The 26,279-nt window shown below is 40.6% G+C and overlaps 2 protein-coding genes and 1 pseudogene across 7 annotated transcripts in view; 1 reads left to right on the top strand and 2 right to left on the bottom strand.

Moving 5' to 3' along the window:
• LOC125961821 (AT-rich interactive domain-containing protein 1A-like) overlaps positions 1–26,279 on the bottom strand; it is a 469,905-nt gene that overhangs the window by 382,720 nt on the left and 60,906 nt on the right. For 2 of the 5 annotated variants that reach the window (XR_007472860.1, XM_049700848.1), the window contains one exon: positions 13,064–13,253. The exons of the other annotated variants lie outside the window; for them this stretch is intronic. The gene's annotated coding sequence lies outside the window, so the exon portion shown is untranslated. Of the gene's footprint in view, positions 1–13,063; positions 13,254–26,279 lie in introns of those variants that run through there. 5 annotated transcript variants of the gene reach the window in all.
• Positions 1–26,279, bottom strand: part of LOC125961664 (ferritin light chain-like) — a 438,815-nt pseudogene that overhangs the window by 403,145 nt on the left and 9,391 nt on the right.
• Positions 8,192–19,556, top strand: LOC101273060 (UDP-N-acetylglucosamine--peptide N-acetylglucosaminyltransferase 110 kDa subunit-like). 2 transcript variants are annotated; one of them, XM_049700812.1, is made up of 2 exons: positions 8,192–17,329; positions 17,490–19,556. In XM_049700812.1, the coding sequence occupies exon 1, from the start codon at positions 8,256–8,258 to the stop codon at positions 11,394–11,396; it is 3,141 nt and encodes a 1,046-aa protein (XP_049556769.1). In that variant the 5' UTR covers positions 8,192–8,255; the 3' UTR covers positions 11,397–17,329; positions 17,490–19,556. The 2 variants fall into 2 exon arrangements, with proteins under 2 accessions (XP_049556769.1, XP_049556768.1); XM_049700811.1 differs by having other exon boundaries at positions 8,192–17,391.

Below are 26,279 nucleotides of genomic sequence, written 5' to 3'. Positions count from 1 at the left end.
GGGAATTCAAGGACATCTCTGTCAAAACATTAGCTAAACATGAACTAAAGGAACAGAGACTTCAGTGCCTACATATGATAAGGAGTACACTCATTGCAAAACTAGTTTGGAAAGGTCCCTAAACAAACAGACTACTACAGCCTTCAACAATCCAAAGCCCAGAAAACCCTGGGAAAGTGGGAGAATCTGATTTCCATAGACACCACATTATAATATTTGAAAGCCAAATGTTCAACCAAAAAACTCACAAGGTATACAAAGACATGGAAAAGTATGGTCCATTTAAGAAAACAAATTAATTGATGAAACCATCCCTAAGGAAGCCCAGACTTTTCTCCATTGCATATTCTTGCCTCCTTTGTCATAGATTCATTGACCATAAGTGCATGGGTTTCTTTCTGGGCTCTCTATTCTGTTCCAGTGATGGATGTTTTTGTGCCGGTACCATACTGTTTTGATTACTGTAGGTTTGTAGCACAGTCTGAAGCCAGGGAGCATGATTCCTCCAGTTGTGTTCTTCTTTCTCAAGACTGTTTTAGCTATTCAGGATCTTTTGTGTTTCCATACAGAGTTTAAAATTATTTGTTCTAGGTCTGTGGAAAATGTCCTTGATATGTTGATACAGACTGCATTGAATGCGTAGATGTCCTTGGGTATGATGGTCATTTTAACAATATTAATTCTTCCAATCCGTGACCATGGTATATCTTTCCAGCTGTTTGTGTCATCTTTCATTTCTTTTATGAGAGTCATATAGTTTCCTGGGTACAGGTCTTTTACCTCCTTAGGCAGGTTTATTCTTATGTATTTTATTCTTTTTTATGCGATTGTAAATGGGATTGTTTCCTTAATTTCTCTTTCTGATAGTTCACTGTGAGTGTATAGAAATACAAAATTTATATATAGAAATCTATTGTATCCTGCAAATTTACCAAGTTCATGTTTGAGCTCGAATAGTTTTTTGATGGTGTCTTTCAGATTTTCTATGTATCATGCCATCTGCAAACAGTGACAGTTTTACTTTTTCCTTTCCATTTTGGAGTCCTTTTATTTATTTATTTTTTCTTGTCTGATTGCTGTGGCTAGGACTTCCAAAACTCTGTTCAATAAAAGTGGTGAGAGTGGGCATCCTTGTCTTGTTCCTGATCTTAGGGGAAATGCTTTCAGCTTTTCACCATTGAGTATGTTAGCTATGGGCTTGTCATATATGGCCTTTATTATGTTGAGGTATATCCCTGTATGCCCACTTTCTGGAGAGTTTTTACCATGAATGGATAGTGAAGTTTTTCAAAACTTTTTCTGCATCTATTGAGATGATCGTATGGTTTTTAGTCTTCAGTTTGTTACTGTGATGATAAGAGACCTAAGACAGCTACAGAGGCTAAGTGACCTTTCCTACCCTGAATGGGTAGGTATCCTTGTTCTGCCTTCTAATTGAGTTAGTATCTGAGTAAAGAACTGCCAGGTGTCATTTAGTTCACAATACACTGCTGTGGCAATATAGAAATGAATTTGCCTAAGTCATTTGGCTTTTCTCAATTATAGTAAATGAATATACTGAATGAATACTTCAACTTAAGGAAATGTTCTTAAAAATATATTAATGTAGGCAACTTCAGTGGAGAACTGAAATCAAAACAAAACATTCAGATAAAGGGTTGAAATAAAAGTACACTCAGTTGTATCCAGTTTCCTCTTGTAAATCTCTCTTTTTAATTTCAGTGGACAGTCACTTGAGAATATCTGACTTGGGGCTAAGGAAATCTAAGCCTTCTTGGCCACACTGTATTCCCTTATGTCATTTACTAAAGACACCAGTTGGGTTGCTGAAAAAAGCGTGGGAAAAATCAATCCCTCACATCCAAAGGGCGGCTCTTGAAAATATGTGTGTTGTTGTAGTTATTTTGCTCTTCTGGCCTCAGAAGTTCTAATCGTAACCTTAGCCCCTCATGGAGAGAGACTTTGTAAACCAATTCCCACATGACTCATTATGTGACTGTTGAAAAAGAGAAACCCAGCTCTTTTCCTGTGCTTTCAACCAGTCATCTTCTTCAAAAATCTGTTTGGATTGTTATACCTTAATCTTGCCTGGCAAGGGACTTATGGGAAGGTTCTTATTGTTTGAAAGTTTGGTGCCAGTATCTGCAAAGAAAGAAGAAAGATGTGTTTATCAAACATCCCAATAGTGAAGGTGTGTGAAAGCAACTTTTGAAAAAGTTAATCTGTCAGAGTTTAGCCGTATTATTACATTTTATTTTATTCATTGAAAATAAATAATTATCAATGAATCCTTTCTAGATTTTCTAGTTTCCCAAAGTTCCCTGTATTCACATTCTAAGAGGAAAAATGGTATTTTAAGTCACTGCTCTCCACCTTATGTTATTTATAATCACTCCTCGTGACCTCTTCCTTCCAAGAAACGTGATCCTGAGAAGTGTCCTTTGTTTGTCTTTGTGGAATAAGTGATGAGGATGCATCCTGGAGACCTGTGAGATGTTCAACTTGTGGCATAATGAAACTAGGATGGAGAGTTCTGGAAAGATCTGGAAAGGTGGCTGGTAGTGTGTGGCCAGATGTGGGAGAAGAGAGACGTACAGAGAGGGGGAGAGGAAATTTTCAGAGGGAGAAAATGAAACAAATAATTAAATAAGTTTTGTTGTGTGGTGTGGGACGCAAGCCTTTCTCTCCCCCTTTCCTTCACAATGTCTTTGTTAAAGACTGTGTTTTTCATTAGTTTTACTAAGATAGGATTTGCCGTTTTGTTTGGATACTGAGAATGGACCCATGGAAACAGTTACATTTGGGTTATCTCTGACTGTCTTTAATGAAGAACATAAATGTTGGCCACACTATCTATGCACATGCTATCACCATGCCTTTTTTGTTCTCTGTTCATATATCTAAGTCCTCTTCTTTCTTTAAGGTCAATCTCAAATCTCATCTGAAATGTACATTTATTGATAGATTCAACCCATAATGAACTGTCCCTTCTTTGTCCTCCTTAGGCTCTGATTATTTACAAAAACTCATTTTTGAACTTAGAAACTGTCCAATATGATATATTAGTTATTTCACCAGCATATGTTATATCCTCAACACAATTATACGCTTTTGTGGGGCTGGGATCATACATTCTGTAATTTTTCTCAGTACTTACACTTACTTTGATAAAAAGCGCATTCATTCATCTAAACATCATTTATTGGGTGTTAATTAAATATCTCAACTCAGTAAATATTGTTTGAATGAATGCATGCATGAATGAGGGAGTGTGCAATAGGTAGCCTAATGTACCGCCCAATGTGAGAAAACCAAAAACATAAACACAAAGGCAAGCCAAAAAGTGGACCAGGACTTTCTGTAAAATATCCTGCTTTTTGTTGGATGATGCCATGAAAATCAAGATGCTCCTGAAAGGTCTTAATAGCTGACCAAGAATAGTAAACAATTGAAATTCTCTCAGGCTTCTTCAACCCTATCACTGGACACATTTATACCTCTCAGGAGTGGTATTAAAAGAAGAGATTAATAAAGCTTTTATAGATGAGTTGATAAATCTCTAAAGATTTAAGTCTTCATTGCCTGCTAGGTTTTCTCTATTTTGGGTTTCCAAAAGATTTCAATAAACCACAGGATAATTAAAAATTAGACATTATCTTTCTTACCTTGATGTTTTTTGATGGTAAACACCTTTTTATTGTCTCCATAGTGCTGCCTAGTTTCCACCAGTACAGTACTTAAGTGAATTTTGCTCTGGATGTTGAATATTACTTAAATAACTAAAGTAACTTCCTCAGAATTATTATTCTATTCTGGTTAGGATACTATCTGCTCTGGTTTGTTAAAATTTCCCTTTAGAGTGGTTTTAATTTTGTTTCTGATAGGGTCCTAGGATTTATTGCCACACCCATCCTGCATCTGTTTTTCTTTGAATTACTCTCCTTGCAGTTTCTGATTCATACAGGGCCTTACAGGTTAGTGACAACCTGGCCATCACAACGCTGGGAAGGAGAGGCCTACTTTTCAGAGGTGTTGATGTTTTCTGTACCTGAAGGTTTTCAAGAGATATCAATCTTCCTCACCACCGCCCTTGGCCCTCTTAATGGACTAAGCAGTTCCTCGTGAAATTTCTGTAGGATATCTGTACCAACTTCTCAATATTGTTCCATCCTGAGTCTATAAATTCCTGGCCTCAAGGTAATGTTAGATTTCTAGCTCCAGCCCCTATTTACATAAGGCCTATACTAAGGAACGGAACCCACAGACATCAGTCCGCTCTTCTTTCTCTGGATTTAATTTCTCTGTTACTTTCTGAAACATGCAGGTGTTCCTTTCTTTCTTTTAATCTCTGCTATGTGCTTTTAACTTTTTCAAAATTGACCCAGAATTTACGTGTGTCTCCAGTAAGAGTACATTAAATTGAGCTTAGTCTGCTATTCTACTGGCATATTTGAGATCCAGATAATTTGCTACTTCACTGGTTTCAATGACCTGTATATTTCAGGCATCTAAAACTCACCATGTTCCAAATTTCCCTCCTTATAGTTAGTAATTTTCTTGGGAATCTGGATGACATAAAATGGAATAAAGTTAGTGAGTGGCCCAGGAATGCCTGAAAGTTTGTTTGTCAGAGTGGCCAGGGAAAGTTAAGCAAGGAAGAAAAGCAAATGAAAAACAGAATCCCATTATTATGGCTGAGTTTACTCCCAGGATTCCATGCAGAGCTCTCTGTAGAGCTGGGTTGGGTTATAACTTATGCCAGAGCTCTACGTGGGGCTGACACCATCTCATGCCAAGCTCTCAGTTCTGGGCTAACGTCATCTCTTGTCCACTCTGTGGAGTGGAAACTTTGGAGGAATGGCCAATGTGTTCCGCGGCGTAGGAAGAGGGAAATTATGAATGTGACTTTCTAAATTGTGGAGGAACTAACCACTGTAAATGTGCCTTGAACTATGTTGTTTAATTTGACCAGTCAGATCAATGACTTTCCCCTTGAATGAAATGCTGCTACGTATATGAGCAGAAAAACAAAACTGGTATAAGGAATAGATAGCTAGTGGGAAGCTTCCGCATAGCACAGGGAGATGCGCTCGGTGCTTTGTGACCACCTAGAGGGGTGGGATAGGGAGGGTGGGAGGGAGGGAGATGCAAGAGGGAGGAGATATGGGGACATATGTATAACTGATTTACTTTGTTATAAAGCAGAAACTAACACACCATTGTAAAGCAATTATACTCCGATAAAGATGTTACCAAAAAAACTGGTATAAGGAGATGGAGAGACTGGGAGTCTTATTTTCCCACCAATTAACTTTGCCTCTGACCATGACCTTCCCTTTGAGTCTCCTAGACCTTGGGGATGATCGCAGCCCCTGGGTTGGGTGACGGCAACCCCATCTTCACTAGAACCTCTATAGTTAACTTTGATTTTTCCCACTCCGTCTATCCATCCCATGTATGCAGTCAGACATTTGATCTTGGACTTTTCCTGACAAAATATGCTTGAATATAACCATTTCTTTTCACTCCCACTGCTACTGCTATTGTCACTGCCTTAACTAGGGCTTTATCTTTAAGTTCTTTATATAAATATATAAATATCTCTATATAAATATAATATACAAATAAATAAAATATAATATTAATTCTGATGATTTTAAAGTCTTTTCTTGATAAAGACTTTTCCTGATAAAGACACACAATATCTTATATAAATATTTTTGTATTATCTGTTCTTTTCTTAGAATTTTAGCCATATGATTCTATCTCTTGGTTTGTCTAGAACTTTTTGATTGGATGCTGGCTATTTTATTTGGCTTTTTTTGTTTTTCTCAGTGCAAATGTTGTTTTGCTTCAAAATATTTTATTCTACCTGGAAGTAGCAAATCTTCAAATTACAATTTTTTAAATGCTTTCAAATATCAATACTATAGGTGTCACAAAATCTAGAAAAATGACATTTAAAAATGAACTACTGCCAGATGTGTCTCTATAAACCTTTTCCCCCACTCTTTTAGCTATATATTCTTTGACTGCCTCCTCATATGACAGTTTATGTATTTTCGAAATAAAATTTTAAGAAATAAACTTTGTAGTTTTTAGACATAGATTTCTTGTAGCATGGTTGATTAGAATTTGCTTCTAGTTATTAATAGTTTAGAAAAGTTTATTTCAGCTTCACAATTTATTATTGATAATGTCACATTAATTTTCATTGTTAACTTTGAGAAAACCTCTATGGATTACTTCCTCATAAGTATTTACTATTATAAATGCATTACTGATTTCAGTACTGCTATAGGTTTGTGCATTACAGGGATTCTGATAAAATACTCATTCATACCATTCCATTACACACATTGTTGATGGAGTATATTCATTCATTCATTCATTCATTTATTTATTTATTTTTGGCTGTGTTGGGTCTTCGTTGCTGTGCGCAGGCTTTCTCTACTTGCAGGGACTGGGGGCTACTCTTTGTTGCGGTGCACAGACTTCTCATTGCGGTGGCTTCTCTTGTTGCAGAGCACGGGCGCTAGGCACGGAGGCTTCAGTAGTTGTGGCTCGCAGGCTCAATAGTCGTGGCTCACGGGCTCTAGAGCGCAGGTTCCGTAGTTGTGGCACACCGGCTTAGTTGCTCCGTGACATGTGGGATCTTCCCGGACCAGGATTCGAACCCTTGTCCCCTGCATTGGCAGGTGGCTTCTTAACCACTGCGCCATCAGGGAAGCCCCTGGAGTATATTCTTGACAGAAGAAAATTTCCGTTTTGACTAAGCATTGATGAGAACTGAATCTTTGACTTATCTTTCACATGCCTGATGATTGAAATAATTTTCCACAGATTAGCTTCTGGTTTTGTACTTTTCAGTTCTTTTTTTCTTCTTCAAACGCACATGCTTTGCGAGCTGTGAAGTGCAAGACATGGCTATATTGTAAGGTGGTTTTTGTCCTTATGCTTCTGTGTCTTGTGCTAGGTTAAGTCAGTAGAGTAGTCAGTATGAGTACTGGAAGTTATTCCTGTAATGCGATAGTATATAGTCAATTACATATGGCGGTGTCTGAAAATCACATAATAGCCTCACTTAAAACATCTCCTTAGGGCTTCCCTGGTGGCGCAGTTGTTGAGAGTCCACCTGCCGACGCAGGGGACACAGGTTCGTGTCCCGGTCCGGGAAGATCCCACATGCCGCGGAGCGGCTAGGCCCGTGAGCCATGGCCGCTGAGCCTGTGCGTCCAGAGCCTGTGCTCCACAACGGGAGAGGCCACAACAGTGAGAGGCCCGCGTACCACAGAAAAAAGAAAATCTCCTTAGCCAGATTTCAAAAAAGCCTGTGGCCATTCCAATATGATCCAACATAGCGGAATATGATAGAAGGAAAATTGGCAAAGAAAGAGACGCTGGTCTTACCTGATGGAAGTTAAAATGTCTCACTTTTGACAATTTTGCAAAAACTTATAATTCCATGAACTAATTTCTAGGGTTCTTCATAGGACCTAAAAAGGAACCCATAGAGTTGTGGAACAACAATAGAAGCTGCTGTGATGAGAAGCCCAGGCACCGCAACAAAGAGTAGCCCCCGCTCGCCACAACTAGAGAAAGTCTGCACGCAGCATTGAAAACCCAACGCAGCCAAAATAAAAATAAATAAATAAAGATAAATTTAATTTTAAAAAAGTAATACTCAGGTTTGAGGCATGAGAAGTATGATGAGGAGAAATTAGCTAATCCTTTCAGAACTTTTAAAATATCAAACTCAGTCTCTAAGATTTTAGCATTATATACAACATTGGTTACTTATTAGTGGTTTGGGAAGGCCAATTTAAAATTTTCTGATCTTACTGTATTGAAATTCACGGCCCTAATGTTTTCCACATTGACTATGTGAATGATGAAGTAAAGTCAATCATGTATTTCCTTTCCAACTGGACAGAAAACAAAATTTTAAAAAGTGTTTGGACTACTGACTTTTGATTTCTTCTAAGGCAAGTGTATAGGTAATTTTTATTCCCTGATTAGGAGAAAAATGGTGGAAGAGGGCAGGGTTAAGAATTAAGATTTCAAGAGCGTGAGAGGTAGATGGCCAACCAGAGTTCCTAAGTTTCAGTGCGTGTAACTGTTGCTGCCGCTTAAGCCTGCCAAAGCAGTGGTATGGCTGCTGCCCTCGTATTTGCTACCTCTAGAAACATTCTTGCCAGTAGTGGCAGCAGCGGGACTCAATTACCCCCTTTTCTCACTCTCTCCAGAAGCTCCAGATGGCGTCTTCTGTGGGCAACGTGGCCAACAGCACAGAACCAACGAAACGTATGCTTTCCTTCCAAGGGTTAGCTGAGTTGGTACATCGAGAGTATCAGGCAGGAGATTTTGAGGCAGCTGAGAGACACTGCATGCAGCTGTGGAGACAAGAGCCAGACAATACTGGAGTACTTTTATTACTTTCATCTCTACACTTCCAGTGTCAAAGGCTGGACAGATCTGCCCACTTTAGTACTCTGGCAATTAAACAGAACCCTCTTCTGGCAGAAGCCTATTCGAATTTGGGGAATGTGTACAAGGAAAGAGGGCAGTTGCAGGAAGCAATTGAGCATTACCGGCATGCATTGCATCTCAAACCAGATTTCATCGATGGTTATATTAACCTGGCAGCCGCTTTGGTAGCAGCAGGCGACATGGAAGGGGCAGTACAAGCTTACGTCTCTGCTCTTCAGTGCAATCCTGATTTGTACTGTGTTCGCAGTGACCTGGGGAACCTGCTCAAAGCCCTGGGTCGCTTGGAAGGAGCCAAGGCATGTTATTTGAAAGCAATGGAGACGCAACCGAACTTTGCAGTAGCTTGGAGTAATCTTGGCTGTGTTTTCAATGCACAAGGGGAGATTTGGCTTGCCATTCATCACTTTGAAAAGGCTGTCACGCTTGACCCCAATTTTCTGGATGCTTATATCAATTTAGGAAATGTCTTGAAAGAGGCACGGATTTTTGACAGAGCTGTGGCAGCTTACCTTTGTGCCCTAAGCTTGAGCCCAAATCATGCAGTGGTACATGCCAACCTGGCTTGTGTATACTATGAGCAAGGCCTGATGGATCTGGCACTAGACACCTACAGGCGAGCTATTGAATTGCAACCACATTTCCCTGATGCTTACTGCAACCTAGCCAACGCTCTGGAAGAGAAGGGCAGTGTTGCCGAAGCAGAAGAGTGTTATAATACAGCTCTGCGGCTGTGTCCCACCCATGCAGACTCTCTGAATAACCTAGCCAATATCAAAGGAGACCAGGGAAACTTTGAAGAGGCAGTTCGCTTGTATTGTAAAGCATTAGAAGTCTTCCCAGAGTTTGCTGTTGCTCATTCAAATTTAGCAAGTGTATTGCAGCAGCAGGGAAAACTGCAGGAAGCTCTGATGCATTATAAGGAGGCTGTTCGAATCAGTCCTACCTTTGCTGATGCCTACTGTAACATGGGAGACACTCTAAAGGAGATGCAGCATGTTCAGGGAGCCTTGCAGTGTTATACTCGTGCCATTCAGATTAACCCTGCACTTGCGGATGCCCACAGCAATCTGGCTTCCATTCACAAGTATTCAGGGAATATTCCAGAAGCAATTGCTTCTTATCGCACTGCTCTGAAGCTTGAACCTGATTTTCCTGACGCTTATTGTGATTTGGCTCATTGCCTGCAGATTGTCTGTGATTGGACAGACTATGATGAGCGAATGAAGAAGTTGGTCAGCATTGTGGCTGACCAGCTGGAGAAGAATAGGTTGCCTTCTGTGCAGCCTCATCATAGTATGCTCTATCCTCTTTCTCATGGCTTCAGGAAGGCTATTGCTGAGAGCCATGGGAACCTCTGCTTGGATGAGATCAGTGTCCTTCATAAACCACCGTACGAACATCCAGAAGACTTGAAGCTCAGTGATGGTCGACTGCGTGTAGGATACGTGAGTTCTGACTTTGGGAATCATCCTACTTCTCATCTTATGCAGTCTATTCCAGGCATGCACAATCCTGATAAATTTGAGGTATTCTGTTATGCCCTGAGCCCAGATGATGGCACAAACTTCCGAGCAAAGGTGATGGCAGAAGCCCATCATTTCATTGATCTTTCTCAGATTCCATGCAATGGGAAAGCAGCTGATCGCATCCATCAAGATGGTATACACATCCTTGTAAATATGAATGGTTATACCAGGGGTGCTCGAAATGAACTCTTTGCTCTCAGGCCAGCTCCTATTCAGGCAATGTGGCTGGGCTACCCTGGGACCAGTGGCATGCTTTTCATGGATTATATCATCACTGATCAGGAAACTTCACCTGCTGAAGTTGCTGAGCAGTATTCTGAGAAACTGGCTTATATGCCCCATACTTTCTTTATTGGTGATCATGCTAATATGTTCCCTCACCTGAAGAAGAAGGCAGTCATCGATTTTAAGTCCAATGGGCACATTTATGACAATCGGGTTGTGCTGAATGGCATCGACCTCAAAGCATTTCTTGATAGTCTCCCAGATGTGCAGATTGTCAAGATGAAATGTCCTGATGGAGGAGACAACGCAGACAGCAGTAATACGGCTCTTAATATGCCTGTCATTCCTATGAATGCTATTGCAGAGGCAGTTATTGAAATGATTAACAGAGGACAAATTCAGATAACAATTAATGGATTCAGTCTTAGCAATGGACTGGCAACTACCCAGATCAACATTAAGGCTGCCGCTGGAGAGGAGGTTCCCCGTACCATTATTGTAACCACACGTTCTCAGTACGGGTTACCGGAAGATGCCATTGTGTACTGTAACTTCAATCAGTTATATAAAATTGACCCATCTACTTTGCAGATGTGGGCAAATATTCTGAAGCGTGTTCCCAATAGTGTACTGTGGCTGTTGCGTTTTCCAGCAGTAGGAGAACCTAATATTCAACAGTATGCACAAAATATGGGCCTTCCCCAGAAGCGTATCATTTTTTCACCTGTTGCTCCTAAAGAGGAACATGTTCGGAGAGGCCAGCTGGCTGATGTCTGCTTGGACACTCCACTCTGTAATGGACACACCACAGGGATGGATGTCCTTTGGTCAGGGACACCCGTGGTGACTATGCCAGGAGAGACTCTTGCTTCCCGAGTTGCAGCTTCCCAGCTCACTTGTTTAGGCTGTCTTGAGCTTATTGCTCAAAATAGACAAGAATATGAAGACATAGCTGTGAAACTGGGAACTGATCTAGAATACCTGAAGAAAATTCGTGGCAAAGTCTGGAAGCAGAGAACATCTAGCCCTCTGTTCAACACCAAACAATACACAATGGACCTAGAGCGGCTCTATCTACAGATGTGGGAGCATTACGCAGCTGGCAACAAACCTGATCACATGATTAAGCCTGTTGAAGTCACTGAGTCGGCCTAAATAATGACTGTGTGCACAGGAGAATTACCCTGTACCTGAGCCTCAACCTTCTGGGGGAAAGGGAACTACTTTTTCCTTATCTGTACAATACCATGCTGCAGATGGGTGACAGACAATGATAAGAAATAGCACAGCCAGACTTGCTTCCTGCATGATCATGATCACGATAGGGAGAGACACAAGAGATGGGAAACTGCTGTTCCACAAGGAGTCTCCATAGAATTGTGCAGCAGCCAGGTGTCTGGAAGGTAAGTCTGGAAGGTCTGATCTCCCTTGGTCTTCCATGGGATGGATGGTTAGTGTGGAAGGGAGATAGAGATTGCCCAGCCGTTTTGTGATTATCATGGATTGATTGAGTCTTCTGAATTAATATTTTTCTTTATATTTTGGGTATTGGAGCTTTTAAAAATGTTTGGTTTCAGGTATTTTTATTCATGTGAAGTGTGTACGATTCTCTTGAGATAAGCTTTTAAGCTAAAATATTCCTTGTTTTAGTTTCTGAACTCGACAGATAAATGGGGACTTTGCTGGTATAGTCTTTTTATAGTTTTGTAAACCACTTGAGCCTATATCAGTCATTTTAGTGTCTGACATAATGTTCGGAACTATCAGTGCTTTGTTGGTTTATAGATGATGGCTTAAATTCTTTTCCTGGTCCGTTTCCTTCTTCCCTTCCCCCCACTTTAAAAATTCTCCTGTAACTTGGCTAACAAAAAACCAAGTCTGATTCAAAACCTCCCAGAGTGTTTCTCTTAACCGCATCATCTGGTGCCAAATGAAGATTCTTAGGAGTGATTATTAATTCTGAAGGGCACAGTTGTGGTACTGTCACTGATGATAATAATAATGGATTTTTGGCCTAGAGTTTTGACCTATTTCACCAGTGTTTTACCGTTGGCTGCCCCTCTATGCTGCTTCCAAAAGTCATAGTGTGTGTTAAGATTTTTACTTTCATTTCTAATGTTTGTTTGTTTTTTTTAGTGAGTCCTGTTCTACCTTTTTCTTTCAGCAGAAATGAAATCCCAGGTAAGTATAAGTATTCAAATATTTGATCAGTAAGTCACAGTTATCTCCAGTACATTAAATAACTTTCATCAAAAAACATGTTATAGGTAAAAAGCTCTGAAGGACCAGCTATGTATATGATAATTATGTTTCAGACCTTCTAGGGTATTATATATAATAACTTGTCTTCTGGACGTGGTCTTGAAGTCTTTATGGATTCAGTCTCAGTAGTAGCGAACTGCACTGCTACTTGGTTTGGAGTACAAATTAGACTTTAGCCCTCCTGGAGGTTGAGTTTTTGGTATTGAAAACCATAGGAATGAAATTATTGTATTTCAACAAAGGATCGAGGGCTTGAGGCTTAAACAAGGCAACATACGTGTGGGAAGCAGTCAGCCTTGAGGGCAGGTAAGGACATGCCAGGCATGCGGCCGCTGCTCGAAGGGACTGTCCCTACTTGTTCCCCTCCTTGTTCCATTCCATGGGAGATAAATCACCAGGGCCCAGAGATCAGAAAGAATGTAAAATGAGACAAGCAAAGCTGTCTCCCCCCTGCACATGCAGGTTATTTTTGATGCTTCTGGGTTTATGGGTTTCCTCCCAGGGAAGTTAACCTTGAGCCGAGACAGTCTGTAGATAATGTAAACCACCATCTGGCAACCTTCCGATTTCTAGTCTATATAATCTGCAACTGTAGCATAATAAAATTTGCCTTGCAACCATCAGTTGTCTTGGTCCTTCTGACCCCATCCGTCGGTGCTACTTCAGTTCCTTACCCCTTCCCTTCTGACCCTGGGCGGTGAGATCCTCTTTCTCCGGCTGGTCCGCGGCAAGTGGCACTCGAACAGGGACCTGAAGCGTGAAGGCAATTGAAAGAAAAAGAAAGTGCAGGTAAGAGAACCCTTATGCAAAATATGTGTGGCCACCAGTAAAAGTGAAACGAATAGAGGCATAAGGCAATAGTCAGAAGTAAAATAAGATGGGGCAAAAGGGCTCAAAGATGTATGAATTATTTGCTCAGGTTTTACTTTTGATGCTTAGAGCTCGGGGTAATAAAGTTTCTGAACTTTATTGTTGACTGAATTTTTACAGCATATCCATGGTGTATCTCCCTGGTTTCCTGATGGCGGCTCTGTTGACATAGAAATCTGGCAGAAAGTTGGAGAAGATTTAAAAAATTATTACGAGTCTCGAGGGCCTACTCATACTCCTGTTGTTACATATAGTTTGTGGAATCTGATAAAAATATGTTTAGATTCTTCTCATGATAGTGTTGATTTGAATGTAAAGTCAGAAAAACATAAGCCTCTGACAGAAGGAGAGACTGTATTATCAGCTACTGTGTCGCCACTTCCTAAACCGAAAGAGCTAATTAATTTAAATAGTTTAGATGAAGAGGAACATTTTGACTTAACAGATGAGGCTTGTAAACATAAAAGAGAGAAATATCCTGAGGATGATTTTCTAATGGCTGTGATAGGTAAGTCAGTGAAAAAGCTGCAGGTTAATAAGGACTGTCTTCCTCAAAAATCCACATCTGTAAAAATGCTCAGTCCCTTGCAGCGCGCTGTACAAGGAGCAATAAAACGAGGAGAAGATCCTATTTTCTGTTGTCCCGTCATAGAAAGACCTGATCCTAATAATCCTCAACAAGCTACTAGGGAGCATCAGGCTCTCCCTTTGAAAGTTTTGAAAGATTGAAAATCTGCCTGTGCTCAATACGGGCCCACTGCTCCTTTTACTACTGCTATGGTTGACAGGAGAAGCTCTTCCCCCCGCTGATTGGAAGTCTATTGCACCAGCTTGTTTAAATGGTGGAGATTATTTAATATGGAAGTTTGATTTTTATGAACGGGCTGCTGAACAAGCAGAAAAGAATGCTGCCCATAATATTCCAGTTGATTATCATATGCTGATTGGGGAAGGACAATATCTTTCTTTACAAGATCAATTAACTTATCCCTTTGTTGCTTATCCTCAAATAAATCATTTGGCATTACAAGCCTGGAGGAAATGACCTTCTACACACAAAACTGAAGATCTTTCAAAACTTAGACAGGGACCTGATGAACCATATGCTGATTTTGTAGATAGGTTGTCACAGGCGGTGGGGAGACTCATTGTGGACGGACTCACTGGTACGATTGTAGTTAAGCAACTTGCTTTTGAAAATGCTAATAATGAGTGTCAGGCTGCGATTCGACCTTGGAGAAAACGGGGAACATTGGAGGATTATATTCACCTTTGTGCAGACATTGGGCCTACTTATATACAGGGTGCTGCTGTGGCTGCAGCATTAACTAAAGTGGGGTTTAAAAACAATCAAAAGAAAACAAAGACTTGTTTTAAATGCGGAAAGGCAGGTCCTTTTGCTAGAGAATGTAGGTCTTTTAATTCTAACCCTAGTCCTTCCTTCCCTACTCAGAAACCTCCAGATGGTCAGAAAATCCCTGGTTTATGCCCTAAATGCAATAGGGGAAAACATTGGGCACAAGATTGTTGCTCAGTGGCCCACAAGGATGGGCCACCACTGTCGGGAAACTCTTCCCAGGGCCTTCCCCGGCCCCAACAAATAATAAGGGCAATGTCTGTGTATCCTCCTCAAATTATCAATCAGACATTAACCAAAAACAAAAACATACAATATCCTCGCTCTCCAGAGCAACACCAGGAAGCGCAGGACTGGAGCTCAGTACCTCCGCCCGATATGTATTAACTCCTGAAATGGGTCCTCAGGCCCTCTCTACGGGCATCTGTGGACCTTTACCCAAGGGTTTGATGGGACTATTATTGGGAAGAAGTAGTGTCACCATGAAAGGTTTAACTGTTATGCCAGGAGTCATAGATTCTGACTACGAAGGAGAAATAAAAGTCATGGCACAAACTATTAAAAATATAATAACTATTTCTCCTGGTGATAAAATTGTACAATTGCTACTTTTGCCCTTTCTACCTCATGGACAAATTTTACAACATCAAAAGAGAGAAACAAAGGCTTTTGGATCGTCTAATGCTGCCTACTGGATTCAGAAGATAGGGAAAGAACGTCCAGAAATGAAATGAACCATTAATGGAAAGGTTTTTTCAGGTTTGTTAGACACTGGAGCTGATGTCTCTGTTATGACGCAGATACACTGGCCTAAACGTTGGCCCATTAGTCCTACTATTACAGAACTTCATGGAATAGGACAAAGTTCTTCTCCTATGCAAAGTAGTCAGTTTTTTTTATGGCAAGATAGTGAGGGCCATTCAGGATATTTCCAGCCTTATGTTTTGCCTGGGCTGCCTTTAAACCTCTGGGGCCGAGATATATTAAAAGAAATGGGAGTATTACTTTATAGTCCAAACTCTCAAGTCTCTAATATGATGTTGGATCAAGGATTTCTTCCCACAAAAGGGCTGGGAACAAATCAACAAGGAACTGTCTATCCTATTGATGTGAAAATAAAAAATGATAGACAAGGTTTGGGTTTTTCTTAGGGGCCTTGGATTCTCCACTCACTGCTGATCCAATTACTTGGCTGACTGATGACCCTGTATGGGTGGACCGATGGCCCCTCACAAAGGAGAAATGAGAAGCTGCAGAACAATTAGTACTGGAACAATTAGGGCATTTAGAAATTTCCAGTAGTCCTTGGAATACTCCTATTTTTATTATCAAGAAAAAATCTGGAAAATATAGGTTATTACAGGATCTAAGAGCTGTTAATAAAACTATGCTAATAATGGGAGCTCTTCAACCAGGCCTACCCTCTCCAACAGCCATACCACACAATTATCATCTTTTAGTTGTAGATTTAAAAGATTGTTTTTTCACTATTCCTTTGTTTCCTGAAGATAGAAAACATTTTGCTTTTAGCTTGCCTGCCTTAATTTTTAAGGAACCCATGAGGAGATTTCAATGGAAAGTATTGCCTCAGGGCATGGCAAATAGTCCTACATTATGCCAAAAATATGTGGCTCAGGCCTTGACTCCTGTGAGAAAAAGGTTTCCATCGTTATATCGCATACATTATATGGATGATATACTTTTAGCCACTGATAATATTTCTTTATTAGAGACTGCTTTTCAATTTTTACAACAGTCCTTACAATCATTTGGCTTGGTCATTGCCTCAAGAAAAATTCAAAGACAATCTCCATTTTTATATTTGGGAAAATATATTGATAACACTACTATTAGGCCTCAAAAACTGCAAATTCGAGTTGATAATTTAAAAACATTAAATGCTTTTCAAAAATTACTTGGAGATATTAATTGGCTAAGGCCTGCCTTAAAACTTACTACTGCTCAATTACAGCCTTTGTTTGATATTCTTAAAGGTGACTCAGATCCTTCTTCTTCACGCTCTATGACTCCAGAAGGATTTCAAGCTTTACAAATAGTCAATAGATCTATCAGTTCTACACAATTAACTAGAATTCATACTCACCTTCCAATTTTCTTAATAATTTGTCCAACTCCTCATGTGCCTACTGCCGTCTTATGGCAAACTGTTGGAATTATTGAATAGATTCATATGAAATCTACACCCTCTAAAGTTATTAATCCTTATTATGAACTCATTAGTAATTTAATAATGCAAGGTAGAACTAGATGCTTACAACCTATAAGTATAGAACCTTCTCAAATTATTATCCCTTATTCAGTTAGTCAACAAAATTGGCTTTTTCAACATAGTAATGAATGGGGTCTTGCTCTTGCAGGATTTTCAGGTACCTTGGAATGCCATTACCCTGCTGATAAATTGATCCAATTCGGCAAACTTAACTCATATCTTTCCTTCTATAATTAGGCAACAGCCTGTTCCTCATGTACCTTTGGTTTTTACGGACGGTTCTTCTTCAGGAGTGGCTACTGTAATCATTGACGACGGAACAAACCTCGTTAAAGAAACTTCCTTGACTTCAGCTCAACGTGTTGAACTGTATGCTGTCATTATGTCTTTTAAACATTTGCCTTCTATATCTTTTAATTTGTTTTCTGATAGTAAATATCTTATTAGCTTGTGATTTCTTCTGGAGACTGCGAGCATAGGACATACTAATGACCCTGAATTATCATCCTCTTTTCGTTTGCTCCAACAGCTTATTCGTTCCCATGATGGTCCTGTTGCAGGTCTGTATATCCGTGCTCATTCTAACTTGCCTGGTCCATTGACTAAACTTAATGCGACTGCAGATGTTTTAACTCGATCTAAACGTGATCTTTATCCTGTACATTTTCCTCCCAAGAATAGAGTTGAAGTTACTCCTCCTCCTCAATCTCTTTTCCCTAAAGCAGGACATGTCCCAATTTACCGTACTCCTCCTTTCCGTTCGTCATGCTCTCAAGAATGGCTAATATACTGCATTCATTATCTTCATACTCTTGATACTCATGGTCCATGTCCTAGGCACCCTCATATTATGGTAAGTTATGATCAAACTGCTTCACAAGCAGCACAGCAGTTGCACGCTTTACACCGTCAGTCAGCGGCTACATTACACACACAATTTTCCCTTACTGGTGAAGCCGCCCCACAAATTGTTAAGCAGTGCCCACAATGCTTACCTCACCTTCCTGTTCCACATTATGTTGTTAATCCTCGTGGATTATTACCTAGACATTTATGGCAAATGGATGTTACTCATATCCCATCTTTTGGGAAATTACAGTTTGTTCATGTCACTATCGATACTTATTCTGGTTTCCTCTGTGCTACAGCACAGACCGGAGAAGCGACTAAACATGTTATCACTCATTTATTACACTGTTTTGCTTTCATGAACCTTCCCAAAATTATTAAAACAGATAATGGGCCCGCTGCTTTTGCAACATTTTGTAATTCATTACAAAATTACCCATATTACAGGCATTCCATATAACCCTCAAGGACAAGGTATTATAGAACGTGCAAATAGATCTTTAAAGCTAACTATTGAAAAAATAAAAAGGGGGGAATTGTATAGAACAACGCCACATAACCTTATAAATGATGCTCTGTTTATTTTAAATGTTCTCACTGTTGACAAATTTGGCTGCTCTGCAGGGGGAAGGTTGGTGGCTGAGCCAAGACTGGCCTCTCAATCTCCGGAGGTCCTCTGGAAAGATCCGTTAACCAGCACTTGGCGTGGTCCTGATCCTGTGTTGATTTGGGGACGTGGTCACGTGTGTATCTTTCCCAGATCAGCGCCTGGACCTTGCTGGCTTCCTGAGCGCTTAGTCAAGCAAATAGATGGCTCGCCACAGCTCACCTAGTTCAGAAGATGAAGAAGCTCTGCACCTCTCCGGAAAATTTGACAGTGTTGATTGAGAAAAAGAAGAAGAAGAGGAGACCACTTGCCAGGATGACTCAAAGGAGTGATGTTCCAACTTGGGGAAAAATTAAACAACTGGTTTCATGAGCTCAAGAGTCAGTGAAACAACAGAATAATCCTGTTACACCTGTAACTTTATTTTTGGCTATGTTGGCAACCATTTCATGTGTTCCCTCTGTTAATGCAGCAACTTACTGGGCCTATGTACCTGATCCTCCACTATTACAACCCATATCTTGGTCTGAAGCAGAGTTTCCTGTATTTTACAATGATAAGTGTTTATGGGCCTCTTATTGGGAATATAAAACAAATCAATATGTCTGTAAATTATACTAACTGGTTTAGTACCCATCCTGTCTGTCTTAGCCCACTGAATCTGGAAACTGGATGTGTAAAGGCTATTAGTTATGAGCATACAGATGTTTATGAGGGAACGGATCAATCAGTTTGTCAGGCTCTCTAGGCATCCTTCGTTTTACAGGAACCAACATTACTCTTACATGCCCGGCTACCAGCCGACGAGAGGATCTTAAGGATACCATCATTTGGTATAAAATGGGCAAGCTATTAATATTAGAGGTCAAATCTCATACGCCTCACCACTTAGGGATTCCGCTATTACTATAGCCAAGGTTACAGGTGAAGATTCAGGAAATTATTTCTGTATGAAGCGTTTACTTGGAGGACAAGGGATACTTATAGCTGGACATAAGGTTACTATGCTTAACAGAAAATCAAAAAATCAATTGCCTCTCCTTATGACCGTTAACTTTCCTGCATCCACTTTTGAACGTTGCAATGCATCTTGGAATAATAACCAAATATGGTGTACTATAGATTATACCAAGGTGTCAATTCTTATCTCTTCTTTTCCCATCATAGATAGGTTTATCACATTTCAAAAGAACTGCGATATATGGAAACTAGCTCTAACTTATTCCAATACACCTGTTATAACTTGTGTTGCTCCTCCATATACACGTTTGTGTGGCTCTATTAACATTGGTAATTCTTCCAAAGGAGGATATAATATTAGCTGTGTTAATTGTATTTTTAGCAGTTGTATGTTCCCTTCTGCAGGAACACAATCTGTGCTTATACTAAAGCAACCCATGTATGTTATGGTGCCTGTACATCTGAGAGAACCTTGGTATGAAGATACTGCAGTACAGGCATGGATGGAACTCTCTAAAGCCTTGCAGAGAAGGAGACGTTTTCTTGGGTGGCTAATAGTAAGCTTACTTGCCTCAGCTGCTGTGTCTGCTACCGTGGCTACTGCCGGTCTTGCTCTTTCACAGAGTATTCATCATGCTCACTTTGCTAATCAGTTATCTCAACATAGCAGTCTTGCTTTATCTTTACAAAGTCACATATATTTACGGATTAATAACAAGTTAGATGAATTTAAAAACGCAATTTTGGGGATTGGAGATCAGATGGCAGCATTAAAATTGAGGATGTGTTTAGCTTGTCATGCAACGTATACATGGATGTGTGTTACTCCTTAAAAGTACAGTGACTGTATTTGGGAATGGGAAAAAGTAAAAATGCATCTGCTGAGTGTTTGGTCAGATAATAATATTAGTCTTGATCTTAAGAAATTAAATGCTGAAATTCAGGATATACAAAATACACATCTTGATGATGTTTCGCCAGAAGATGTAATTCAAACTTTACTGGATCATTTAAAGTGGTTAAACCCTCAGTCTTGGATTACTGGAAGGTTGTCAGGATTTATTACCCTGGCCATAATTTGCCTATTATTGATGATAATCTTCTCATGTCTGTTTCGTATCCTCATGCAACAGTACACTACTCTCGGCACTAAACTTCATGGAATTATTTTGCAGCAAAAGTTAAAAAATAAAAATGGGGGACCTGTGGGAAGCAGTCAGCCTTGAGAGCAGGTAAGGACATGCTAGGCATGCCGCCGCTGCTCGAAGGGACTGTCCCTACTTGTTCCCTTCCTTGTTCCATTCCATGGGAGATAAATCACCAGGGCCCAGAGATCAGAAAGAATGTAAAATGAGACAAGCAAAGCTGTCTCCCCCCTGCACATGCAGGTTATTTTTTATTTATTTATTTTTTTTTGCGGTACGCGGGCCTCTCACTGTTGTGGCCTCTCCCGTTGCGGAGCACAGGCTCCGGACACGCAGGCTCAGCGGCCATGGCTCACGGGCCCAGCCACTCTGCCGCATGTGGGATCTTCCCGGACCGGGGCACGAACCCGTGTCCCCTGCATCGGCAGGCGGACTCTCAACCACTGCACCACCAGGGAAGCCCAGCAGGTTATTTTTGATGCTTCTGGGTTTATGGGTTTCCTCCCAGGGAAGTTAACCTTGAGCCGAGACAGTCTGTAGATAATGTAAACCACCATCTGGCAACCTTCCTTTTTCTAGTCTAGATAATCTGCAACTGTAGCGCAATAAAATTTGCCTTGCAACCATCAGTTGTCTTGGTCCTTCTGACCCCATTCGTCGGTGCCACTTCAGTTCCTTACCCCTTCCCTTCTGACCCTGGGCGGTGAGATCCTCTTTCTCCGGCTGGTCCGCGGCACACATGAATATATGTTTTTGTCTTGCTGTACTGCACCTGTGCTGTCTAGTAACAGATATTTTGTCTGCTAGTAGTGTTCTAGATTATGTCTTTCCAAAGCGCTGAGGCAGTGCACCTATTCTGTAGTTGCAGCTGATGCCTGAATGTAGCCTAGCTGACAAATTATTGATTAATAAGAACTTGAATTTCTCAAAGATTTGTACTGTTAACCAAAATCTGAGCAAGGAGTCTCAAAAGTAATTCTTAGCCAGAATTACATGTTAATGAACCATTTAACAGTGTGAATCAAGGAACATCAGTGTAAGGATTTCTTTTAATTTATTTTTTACCTGCTTGAAATATCAGTTAAAGTTTGCCAGCTTGGTTGCAGATGAACGGACGTTTGAAGTTCACCAAACTACTTAATGTGGGATAGGATAATAGACTTCCAGCGCCCTCAAGACTGCGACCTTGCAGCCATTTTACATAGCACATCCTCCTCCTATAGGGATGAACCTTTCCCTGGCCCGAAAAGTAGCAGCTCTGTTGAAGCTTTGCTTATTGTAACAGGCTTTTGTTTCCAGGTTACATGTCTGTGGAAGACTTAATTCTGAATAGAGATATAGATATTACTGGAAACTAATTGTTTTTTCTATTATACTCTGATTTATCAAAAAAGTAAAACATTTAAATTGTGCTACAGAAATTCAGAAGTTGTCTTGCAATCTTTAAACAATAAATGAATGAGTTGCCCTTAAAAAAAAAAAAGGATTAAGCAGTTAAGCTGTTGGTCCCACATCAGACAAATTTTCCTATACCTTCTGTCAATATTGTTAACAGAGACTGTTATTTTATTAATCCTTATGATCCCATGATTCTTTCTTTCATGTTTCAGGGCACAGCAGGTGAGAGAGTGGATTTGTTAAGCTGGGTGGGTTTATCCTTCTTTTATGCGTTCATTCAATTTTATGTTCATTTGCTTATTGTACACACATGGCAATAGAAGCTGCTAAAGCAATCATTGCTATTCTGCAAAACAACAAGGCACAGAAGCAGATGTCTTATTTCTGAGATTTCTCCCCCCAGGATTATTATGATTAAAGATCCTTTCCCCCACTCCCTGGAGAGGACAAGGGGCTGGCTGCTCGCTGGAGGTTTTTTAATGACTTGGGGAAAGGCTCAAATATCCCCCCATTATGGTAATCCACCCCAGGGGCAAACCACACAAGAATATTATGAATTTATTGTATTTTTCTATCCTTGCAAAGGTAATACTCAGCTCATTAGAATATGAAAACTATACTGTCAAATTTCAGAATTACATGGATGAAGAAAATCACCAAAGTGGCATCATATCACGTGTGTTATAGTTGTATTTACTATATTGACTATATTAACTATGCTGTGTTAAGAATATATTGTATAACTATATATTGAAAAGGCAAAATGCTGTAACTTATTTCAGAGAAAATAATTATGTTGGCAAACCCCAAATTGTACATTGTAGACAGGTCCTAGGAAAAGAAGATTTAATTCATAGTGGACAAGAGGTTAGCTTCTGTTTTCAGCCATGTGCTATTTCAAGAATTAAACGTCATGAATAATACAGGATATAAGAGGAATAGTCTAAAGACGGAAAAGCACATTTTGATTAGGAAAGAGAATTTATGGCTTAAGTCTTTTTTTTTTTTAAGGAAAACTGCCTTATTACTATGAGATAAGAAAATTGTTTCCTTCTTTTCTTCCTTGCTTCTTTTTCTTTTTTTTAACCTTTTTAATTTTGGATATTTGACCTCTAAGCTGAGATGACTGAAAATGCCTCCTCTGGGCATCAACCTTTTTGAAAGACTTTTTCCCCCTCCCTAAGGGCTATTTGTCTCTTGGAGGCATTGCCTACATTACTCACCAAGAGGCAAGCACTTGTCCTTGCACTAAATGCTGACATCTCCTGATAAGAGGGAAGCTGCAAAGTAGAAGAATTGAAGGTCAATATGTTGATATTGGTCTCAAGAGCATTGATGTACATTTGTGTATTGGGGAAGGGGAGAGAAGCTTGAGAGTGGGCCAGTGGGGAGGGGTAAATATTTTGTGATGCTGTCTACCTATGGGCTTATAAAGTTTACAGCTGCATTAGGAGGACAAGCATTACCATTAGCATGAAAAGCAGGGCAGACCTCAGTTGCAAAAGCTTCTAGCCATACACATAGGGCAATACGTAAATGATACACCTTATTGCATTCACCCATTCACCCTCCCCTGTTCATGCTAATTGGAAATTTCAATCCATTTCAGAGAAGTAACACAACTATCGATCATTTTCCCTGGCACGAATCTTCCTAGAGCTCACGCACTAGCCCATGTGTCTTAGATTTAATATCTGATCACTAGCTGGATTGAAGCCAAGAGGTGGTTCCCAAAGTTGCTGCACATTAGAATCACCTGGGGAACTCTGAGCCCTCCCTGTGCCCAGGCTCCTCCCTAGACCTACTGAATCAAAATCTCTGGGGCTGGGACCCAGACACCAATGTTTTTCTTAAAAGCTCTTTAGGTCATTCAAATGAGCAGCAAAGCTTGAGAAGCAGCCCAATAACGGGAACAAACTTACTTCACACAGATAAAGTGGGGCAATTCATATGTTAAAAGAACATGAATATATGTCCATGCCTCTCTCACGCTTTGTCACAGTTTACCCTTCCCCCTCCCCATATCCTCAAGTCCGTTCTCTAGTAAGTCTGTGTCTTTATTCCTGTTTTACCCCTAGGTTCTTCATGACATTTTTTTTCTCAAATTCTATATATATGTGTTAGCATACGGTATTTGTCTCTCTCTTTCTGACTTACTTCTACACTGTTGGTGGGGATGTAAATTGGTGCAACCACTATGGAAAACACTATGGCAGTTCCTCAAAAAGCTAAAAATAGAGCTACCATGTGATCCAGCAATCTTACTCCTGGGCATATATCTGGACAAAACTATAATTCGAAAACATACATGCACCCCTATGTTCACAGCAGCACTATTTATAATAGCCAAGACATGAAAACAACCTAAATGTCCACTCACAGATGAATGGATAAAGAAGATGTGATATATATAAAATGGAATACTACTCAGCTATAAAAAAGAATGAAATAATGCCATTTGCAGCAACATGGCTGGACCTAGAGACTATTATACTAAATGAAGTAAGTGAGAAGGAGAAAGACAAATACCATATGATATCACTTATATGTGGAATCTAGAATATGATACAAATGAACTTATCCATGAAACAAACAGACTCACAGACATAGCACACAAACTTGTGGTTCCCGAGGGGAAGGGGGAGGTGGGGGAGTGATGGATTAGGAGTTTGGGATTAGCAGAGGTAACCTATTATATATATGATGGATAAACAACAAGGTCCTACTGCATAGTACAGGGAACTATATTCAATGTCCTGTAATTAACCATAATGGAAAAGAATATGAAAAATTATATATACGTATAACTGAATCACTTTGTTGTACAGCATAAACACAACATTGTATATCAACTATACTTCAGTAAAATAAATTTTTAAAAAAAGGAAAAAAAAGAACATGAATATATATATATACATATATTTCTTTTTTTCCTCTTTATTCTGTTTGTGTTTCAAATAGGCTTTTTTTTTTTTTTCCTTCTGCAAAAAGCGTTATTGTTTCCATTTGGTCCAAGGCTTGGGAGAGGGCTCCAGGGCGGTTACAAAGCTGCCTAGTAGCTGCAGAGCAGGGCTTCAGGCAGAAGCTCTGATGCCAGAGGGCCTCCTCGGAGGCCGCTGGACTTCAGAGACTCCTGTTTGTGCTCGAGGGTGAGCCTTTCAAAGAGATACTCGCCCAGCACAGCCTGCGGACCAGCCAGCCTGCGGAGGTTGGTCAGGTGGTCGCCCATCTTCTTGATGAGTTTCACCTGCTCCTCCAGGAAGCGGCTCTCCAGGAAGTCACAGAGGTGGGAGTCTGCGCGGGCGGAACCCAGGGCGCGCAGATCTGATAGTGCCTGGTGCAGGCTCTTGTCCCTAAGAATGGCGGCTTCCACCGCGTCCTGGGTTTTACCCCACTCATCTTGAGAAGGCTTCCTCACATCCTGGAAGAGGGCGCGGCCACAGCACTGGTTTTGCATTTTCAAGAGATGCTGGGCGCCCTCACACTTCTCCTCAGCCAGTTGGCGAAAAATGTGGCCCACACTGTCCAGAGTCCCATTGTTGCTGTCGAAATAGAAGCTCAGAGAGAGGTAAGTGTCCCCAGATGCATGTTGAACAGGCGGTGGACGGCGGCCTCCACCTCGATGGAATAATTCTGACGAACCTGGGAACTCGTGGTTGATCAGTGATAAGGAGCTAAGCTCAAAAAACGGTGCTGGCCTGTCCTGGAGGCTGAGGATAGCTGAGTGGCTGATTCCAAAGGCTGCGACAGGAAGAAAGGTTGGAGGGTGGTCGGGGGCTGGAGCAAGGAGCGTCCCTGGGTCTGTTCATTCCAAACACTGTTGAAGCAAAAGACAGAACTGCAGGACTGCCGAGCGCACTGCCTCAAATAGGCTTTGATATAAATGAACAAGAAGTCCAAGCAAGGACAAAACTTACCCTTCCCCCCACCAAAATAGCTGGCGATACTAGAATCTAGACCTGGGAAGGGATTCTTCCATTACTTTCTGAACATTCCAGGCCACTAGAGCAGTGGTTCTCAAAGTATGGTCACCTTGTAACCAAGCAGTACCCTATGGGGCCTTCCTAGGACAGACCCATCCCCCATAACCTCTGCTGTAGTTCCTCTCTGAAGTACTCAGATAATAGTATCTCAGGCATATTTCTTGAGTTTTCAGATGCTCAAAACCACCACCCAGTGGAAGAAATTAACTCCTTGATGATCATGAGCACGTAGCCCCCAGACCTTCTGGCACCTAAGGATGGATAATGTTACCTGCCCTGTGGCCTCAACATAACCAATCAGAGGATTGTGCACGAGCTGATCACATTCCCTGGGACGTCCCTCCCTCACCTGGCCTTTAAAAATGCTTTGCTGAAAT

The sequence above is a fragment of the Orcinus orca genome, chromosome 17 (assembly GCF_937001465.1).
Source record: "Orcinus orca chromosome 17, mOrcOrc1.1, whole genome shotgun sequence".
In the NCBI taxonomy this organism is placed as follows: domain Eukaryota; kingdom Metazoa; phylum Chordata; class Mammalia; order Artiodactyla; family Delphinidae; genus Orcinus; species Orcinus orca.
Note: the sequence above shows the minus strand (reverse complement) of the source record. Positions and strands in the feature narration are given on the sequence as shown.

What these genes read in the sequence shown, in the direction of transcription:
- LOC101273060 (XM_049700812.1), top strand. Translation starts at nt 8,256, where the DNA reads ATGGCGTCTTCTGTGGGCAACGTGGCCAACAGCACAGAACCAACGAAA.